The 7,995-nt window shown below is 32.3% G+C and overlaps 1 protein-coding gene across 1 annotated transcript; it reads right to left on the reverse strand.

Moving 5' to 3' along the window:
* Positions 1–2,846: 2,846 nt before the first annotated feature.
* On the reverse strand, positions 2,847–7,628 carry LOC149837601 (uncharacterized). Its single transcript, XM_090008074.1, has 3 exons — positions 7,494–7,628; positions 7,329–7,433; positions 2,847–2,909 (listed from the first exon to the last, which is right to left on the reverse strand). The coding sequence occupies exons 1-3, from the start codon at positions 7,626–7,628 to the stop codon at positions 2,847–2,849; spliced, it is 303 nt and encodes a 100-aa protein (XP_089864200.1).
* Between the last annotated feature and the right edge of the window lie 367 nt (positions 7,629–7,995).

A 7,995-nucleotide genomic window follows, 5' to 3' on the forward strand; every position in this document is an offset into this window, starting at 1 on the left:
GAAAACTTTAGTGAGATCACAACATAATGAGTACAGAATGAAACTGAAACATTAACTTTATACCAAAGTGTCAAAAGAAACTTTATTATATTATTGAACATCCAAATACAAACTCTCACTAAACTAGCATATTATAAAATGATAAGACACCCATTATGCTCGTAAAAGACCTTGGGTAGCAAACCTTTAGTAAGCGGTTCTGCAATTGTGGAGTTTATGTCAATATGTTCTATCAATATCTGATCATTCTGCACTCTTTATTTAACAACAAGGAACTTAATTCCAATATGCTTTAACTTCGAGGAACTTTTGTTGTTATTAGAATACATCACTGCTGAATTATTGTCACAAAATAACTTTAGCAGTCTCTTAACATTATCCAAAATTTGCAACCCTGTACCAAAATTATGTAGTCATATCCCATGATTGGATGTCTCATAACAAGCTACAAATTTTTTTGTCATAGTGGAAGGGTTTATAAAAATTTCATATTAAACCAAGCTCTGAACCTAAGTTTACAAAGAGATCTTTTTTCAACATAAAAAAAAGTCAATATTTTCTTCAGTTCGATTAGTTTTGGTTTACGTTAACCATATACAGTCCTAGTATGCTTTTGCATATCTTAGGCCGTATCGTACATGGACGTGAACCCAGAGTCTGATCCAAGTTATACCTAAGCCTAGTGTAGGCCTGACCCATTGACATCCAAACCCAATTAACATTATATATATATATATATATATATATATATATATATATATATATATATATATATATATATATATATATATATATATATATATATATATCAAAGCTGAACACACATAGGGAGAGCCTAAGTCAAAAGTGTGTTTAACCTTAGCCATTTAAGAAAGGTCCAATTGTGCATTTAGATCGAATTCAAAATTGCACAATTGGATTACTTTTGGATTCAGATCATTTTTTAGTTAGTATTTTCGGTATGATCCAGTTTGTTTGAATTTAGATCAAAATCTGATCTGACTGCATTTTTTTAATATATAAAGAGCTCTTTTTTAATCCCTTTTAACCAGATCTAGTATTACCACATTAGATATCATTTGGATCCATACTTGGTCAGTGAAATGAAGGGGTTCTATACTCAGTCTCTTTTAGTGAGCGAGTGAGTATGTGTGTTCATTGGCCCACGTGTAGGCGTGTGTACACACACCCATTTATATAGGGAAATTATATGGTTATTATGTAGCATGACACCTTATAGTGGTACGCTTGTATGGATCTAGCCACCAAATGGTAAATCTAACCGTATAATGTGTTTACATAAGCATGATTTGTTTAATATGTTTGAAGATTTTATCATGTCTAATACAACATAAGATTCATTTTTCAGATGACGAAAAATCAATGGCCGACAATTCATGAAAAATAAGGGTGGTTTAGAAATGATAAGAAACGTTCTATTTGAGTAAACTTAAACATGTGAAAATAGTAAATAGAACATACTAAACAACATCCAATGGTTAGATTTTGCTTTTATATATATATATATATATATATATATATATATATATATATATATATATCATGTTTTCTCACAGCATTAGACCCCTTCAAAACTTGTAGTCTTTGATATTTTTTCTCACATCTAACACCATAGATATGATATACCGATTTTGTTTAATGGGAACTGGCTTTTTGGATCACCAGAATCTAACTTGTATTCAGGTTTTTTCGGTGATCCAAAATCAATGGCTATGAAGGCATCAATTTTTTCCAGCTCATAAAAATACATTTTTTTCATCGAAAAGCATGATCCAAAAGTTGATTCCCACTGATCGAGCATGCTAAACACATATAGTTCAAATCTATCATAAAACACTTCACACTTTGGGGCTTAATGGGAAAAGAGGGCCTAATATGTTCACTTCTCTCTCCCTCTCTCTCTGTATATATATATAGAGAGAGAGTAGGTGGTAGCTGCTTGCCACTTTTCTGTCCAACCAGGCTTTTGAAGGGCTTTTTTTTTTATGTTTTCCTTAAGTCTTACTGCACACATGTATTCTACATGCTTAATTTTATATGAATCAACTTTTGGATCGTCTGCTAACAAGTAGGTAGGTTTTTATAAGGTTTAAAAATCAATGATCTAAGATTTTTATAAATATTCAAGGCTTAAAAAATTATGTTTTTTATTTAATAAAAAACATAATCCAAGTATCATTTCTTACCAAATTGACTATGTCAAACAGGGTCAAATTTACAAAAACATGCAACCCGAAAACACTTGTTTGCTCACATTAAGCAGCTACCACTTTTCCTCTCTCTTTATATATATATATATATATATATATATATATATATATATATATATATATATATATTAGTGAGGTGTAGGCACCTAATTACATAGGTGTCTAATAGAATAGATGCACACTAGTTCATGTTTAGGCGTTTTTAAAGAGCTGCAAAAAATTTGAGTCAAAAATATACTTTAGCAGAGCTTTAGAAGTGTTGATAAAAAGTGATTTACACAGGTTAAAAGACCTTTAGTGGTGCCTTCTTCAAAGCATCACTAAAGGTCTGGGTAAAAAATTAACCATTTTTCAAAAGCACCATTAAAGACTATTTTTTAACGTGAACGCATGTGTAATGTGTGAAACGACCCCAACTTATCCTCTTGAAAAGTAGATATCTTTTTTTAACAATTGCAGAAACCAAACCCAAGGATCTAGGGTCTCACAGATTTAATAATTACCAAACTACAAGAGATAGTGTATGGAATCAATCGAAGGAATAATCAATATAATGAATGTCATAAAAATATAAATAAATAAAGTTTGTCACATAGAGCTACTCTGTCAAGAACATCAGAACATGTCACGCAAACTCGCAGGCTCCATATAGTAGTCAGCATCACTGAGCTCCCAGTTCTGAAAAACATTTTGAAATATAACATAAGAACCAAAGTTCTTTGTATGAATTTCTCAAAAAATCCAAACAGAAAGGAAAAAATATAAACCAAATTCATGCATAAATTTAGAGGAATATAACAACAATTTTATAATCAATTTACCATTCAAACATTTAAAACAAGTACTATGCAATAACAATTTTTTACACGAGACTGAATAAGTATGAATGCATGAACTAATGCAAAACAGTAAGGATGCATGATTCAATGCGCATGCATGAATAACTTATTAAGTTATTATCGTAGTTTTCATTTGTATGCATGTCCCTATTAAATGTACACAATTTTAGTTTCACTTTTCATTAAACTCGCAGATATTAAAAATAGGCACAACAAATTTTAAAGTCCAAGTTAGGTTTCTAGTTGTAGCTTAACACATAATTTGTAATTTATTACTGAGTTTCACACTTATTCCTTGACCAATATTAGGAATTAGCACCTTTTATCGGAACAATAAAAATCAATATCTAATATCAGAAAATTAGCATCCACTGACTCTACTTTCTTGGTATATCAATAACAACGGTTGTGTCAACAACCACACCCCTAGTCAAAGTGGTTGAAATCTCCCTAAAATCGTGGTCGGGAGGTGAACACCATATTAGGTTTAGGGGCACAATCGCACACAGAGTTTTAGTATATCCTCATAATTTTTCCAAAACTGTCATCCAAGATTTTCACACTGTAGAAGGAACATCTAAAAAGAAAATTAATTACACTATTTGTCTCTTTTACTTTTTAAACAAATTCAAGTTCTCTAAACAAGAACCATTTTGCAAATCAATATGCAAAACTCAACTCAGGCCCTGACCCGCCACATTTTAACAGTTCAATAATTTTGGAAAGCTAATAATTCCAGAACAAATTTTTGTATTGCATAAACAATTTTGTAGCAACAAATGTTTTGGGCCCACATGGCCTAAAGTGGTTCACATCTGACCACAAAAACTTTTCAAATGATTTATGCATCTAATGCAAAATGTCAGTGAACAAACAATATACATTGTTTCTAACCATATTTACAATGCACATTCAAATACACAAACATGAATACACATAAAGTCAATGCATACGCATGTGAATAGATGCTTGTAGAACACATATCATGATCAATTCTATGCATAAACATACAAATGTGCACATGATTATATTTATGCAAACATCAAAATAAATTTCATATTTTTCAATGTGTATGTCATGAGCACTTGCAACAGGATAATTGAATATATGACATGCATAATTTATATTCAACACAAGTACCATGCAGTCCATATGATTTAAATCTATACATAACTATATTGTTCATAACATACCACACTGCCAAATCTTATCAAAATCCATGTGCCACAAACCATGCAAATCTGATCAAATTGCAAAAGATTACCATTCAACAAATCCGATCAGAGTATAGATGTGCAATCATTGTCAAATCTAATCAGATTGTATGTGTTCAAGCAATGCACAAGTCTGGACAGCTTGTACACTCGCAAAGACCGGCATGAACTGATTATAAACAAGTATATATCATCATGTACAATGATATGTTGTAAATCAGCATGTCAGTGCTGCACTAAGGCAAACAATAGCATGCTGCCAACAACATGCTATTGTTGCCTACTGTGCTTGGCATTGTGTTGTACACAGTGCACAACAGTGTGTCGTGAACAACACCTAAGGTTGCACAAAGGTGTAGTTTCGCTGCCATGATAGTTCACCAAAGTATGAACTAAGTATGCAGCCGAAAATGGGATGCATCAAACAGAGTAATAGGCAATTCAAAAATAGCATAAAACAAAATCGATTTTAACATGTATATTAGCAACATTAACTAGTTTTGGTATGCATAACAGTAAAGCATTTTTAACAAGCAAAACAGCAAATCACATTTTTGATATACATAACAGCAAAACATGTTTTAATGTACATAATCAACAAAACAGTTTACATCCACCACCTTATGTTAATCTGATCAGCATAGTATCATATCATAATTTTGTTATGACAAGCATACAATGTTGTCAAAAATCGAGTTTCATAAAGTGAAACTCAACTAATGGTAGTTGGTTAGAACCAGCCAATCATACAATAATTCATGGTGAGATATGAAAAAAAAATTGTGTATCAATCCAACATTCATGAGTTAATAACGATCTGTGAGTAGCATGTTAAAATCAGATTTTCTTTAGTAAAACAAACTGAATTTTTTTTTATAACAACCCTCTATATGGTTTAATGAATTTGATTACCAGTCCAAAAAAAATAAAATTTGCATAGTAGTCTGCAGATCCGCGTTCATGAGACACTTAGCATATCTAAGCCAGATCTGCACATATAACAAATATGTTACAGATCTATACAAGATCTGCATACATACTATATGTTGCAGATCTGTAACTAATCTGCAGGCATGTAAGTATGCATGCTGCAAGTCGGTTCACAACAGAAAAAAATACAGTTGTCGGTTGCACACATGATTCAATAACAAAATAGGCTAAGAGAATGAGCCTGTACAATTTTCTTTTTGTGTTAAAGATGACAGTAAAACCAACATATGTCAGTTTCACATGAGATAAAAAAATATACACATGTATTGAATTTACATCATAGCTTACATATTTATTTTCTTTTATACTTGAACCATGAGATCTGATAATATGCCCATACAATGATCACTAAGATCAATAGGTCTTAATATGTTTACACACATCCATATCTTTCTTTTTGAACATAAGTGATAAAAAACCCAACCTGTGCCAAAATTAGTAGGGCTAAGAATTCATATATATATTCAGCATGAAAACAAGATTTAGAAATAGGAAATTAACAACACATATGTCAACTCAAGAATACCCCATGTTAAATCCTTGATTAAACCTTGAAATCATTTGTAAGATTAATTCATCCAAAAATTTACAAAAACCGAAATTTTAAAACATGAGTTCAAACATGATTTCATTTTCCCCTTGAAAATCCTAAATGAAATTGATTTAAACTCATTTCTCACGGTTCAAACCTAGAGAGGAACTCATACCTTAGTTTTGAAGAATAGAAGGATCAAAAAATTGTCAGATAGTGGGTGGAAATGATGGATCAACTCCTCCTTTCTCTTCTTCCTTCTTTTCTCCATTTCTTTCTTTTCCCTTTTTTCTCTCTCTCTCTCCCTCTCTCTCTCTCTAGAAAACAAAATCTATAGAGAGAGATGAGTTAGACCCTTATAAACTTTTTGAGGTCTTCTAAAGAATTGGTGGCATCCCCTCTAGAGTCCTTTATCCTTTAGAGGATAGAGTTCTACCAAATATAGAACTATATCTCTCTCTAAGTTCTTCTATTTATCCTCTTATTGTCTTATATATATATATATATATATATATATATATATATATATATATATATATATATATATATATATATATATTAATTAGAGATCTATCTAGAACACCTATCAAGGTAGAGTTATACTTCATGTAGAACTCCACCGTATCTAATAAATAAAATTTCAAATTTTAATTAATTAATATTTGTATTAATTATTTAATGTTTTATTAATTATTTAATATTTTTATTAAATAAATAATTTTTAAAAATATTCCAAAGGGTGTCACCCCCCACCACCTCTAGAAGTCCTCTCATAGCAAAATTCTCTCTTAATTTAACCTTTAATCTGATTTTAAATCTTTAAATTGGTTATACTTGGATTTTGGATTTGAATTCAATATCCAAATTCATATCCAAAATCCATATGGATCCAACCTGAACTAGATCCTAGTTAATTTGGGTCCTGAATTGGATCTAGATCTATATCAACTTCAATCAAATTGATCGGATCAGATCAAATCCGATCTAATCCAAAAAATATAAAAATGGAGATGGATCATTTTTGAAAAGCATGATTTTTGAGCCAACCATAACCCAATTTCAGAAAAATAAAATATCAAAGTTGTCATAATTATGAGACGTGTCTAACAGTATACTTACCTAATTTTTGCCTCTGAATTTTGACTGAATTTTGCTCCATTTTTGCTCAAATTTATAGATTAAAAACAAAAAGTTTTACAAATATTAATCATCTCAACTAGGTCTTGTCAGTGGACCCTAGGCCATGCCTAGAGCCAGTTGACGTCATCTATATTAGAGAATATTTTCCATGATATTTATCAACTTTATAAAACACTTATTCAAATTTCACAGTTTTCGAATTTAAAAATCCATGAAAATGCATGATATTACATCCCTACCCCGTTAAAAGAATTTCATCCATGAAATTAAAATGTACCAAATAAATGTAGGTACTGGTCATGCATATCGACTTCGGGCTCATAGGTGCACTCGTCCAATCAGTGATGCTGCCAACACACCTTCACGAACGAGATCATCCTACTATTGTCCTCTCCTGGTGATCCACAATCTCCATCGGCCTTTCCTCTGTTGTCAAGTCAGGTTGTACCTCGGCTGCCTCATGGATCACATATCGGTCAGACGCATACTTCCTCAACATCAAGACGTGCAAGACATTATGAATCTAGAAAAACTGAGAAGGAAGCACCACACGGTAAGCTGACTTGCCAACGCGCTCGAGGATCTCGAAAGGTTCAACATACTGAGGGCTCAACTTCTTCTTCTTCCTGAACCGGAACACACTCTTCGTAGAAGAAATCTGAACAAAAATGTGATCGTCCATGGCAAACTGAGCTCCCTACACTGTTGATCGACATAGCTCTTCTGCCTTCTCTATGTCGCAACCAACCTCTGCCAGATCAACCACACCTGGTCCGAGTAATGTTAGATGGCCTCTAGAGACTCCATTGCTCTCACTCCAACATCATCCAATCATATTGGAAATCTGCATGGTCTGCCATACAGAGCTTTGTACGGGGCTGTACCAATACTGGCATGGTAATTGTTGTTGTATGAAAACTCTGCAAGCTTCACATGCCTATCTCACTCTTTTGCTCAATCTAGCATGCACACTCTAAGCATATCCTCAAGCGTCTGTATCGTGCACTATGTCTGCCCATCAGTCTGTGGGTGAAACGTTATGTTAAACT

Source organism: Nuphar pumila, chromosome 5 (assembly GCF_984573655.1).
Source record: "Nuphar pumila chromosome 5, dmNupPumi1.hap1.1, whole genome shotgun sequence".
Taxonomy (NCBI): domain Eukaryota; kingdom Viridiplantae; phylum Streptophyta; class Magnoliopsida; order Nymphaeales; family Nymphaeaceae; genus Nuphar; species Nuphar pumila.

Bases quoted from the DNA above. Each gene is read 5' to 3' on its own strand.
- LOC149837601 (XM_090008074.1), bottom strand. From the start codon at position 7,628: ATGGACGATCACATTTTTGTTCAGATTTCTTCTACGAAGAGTGTGTTC. The intron at 7,434-7,493 runs GTGCTTCCTTCT...ATGTTGAGGAAG, and splicing joins GCAAGTCAGCTTACCGTGTG to TATGCGTCTGACCGATATGT. The intron at 2,910-7,328 runs GTAGGATGATCT...AATGTTTTTCAG, and splicing joins ATCACCAGGAGAGGACAATA to AACTGGGAGCTCAGTGATGC.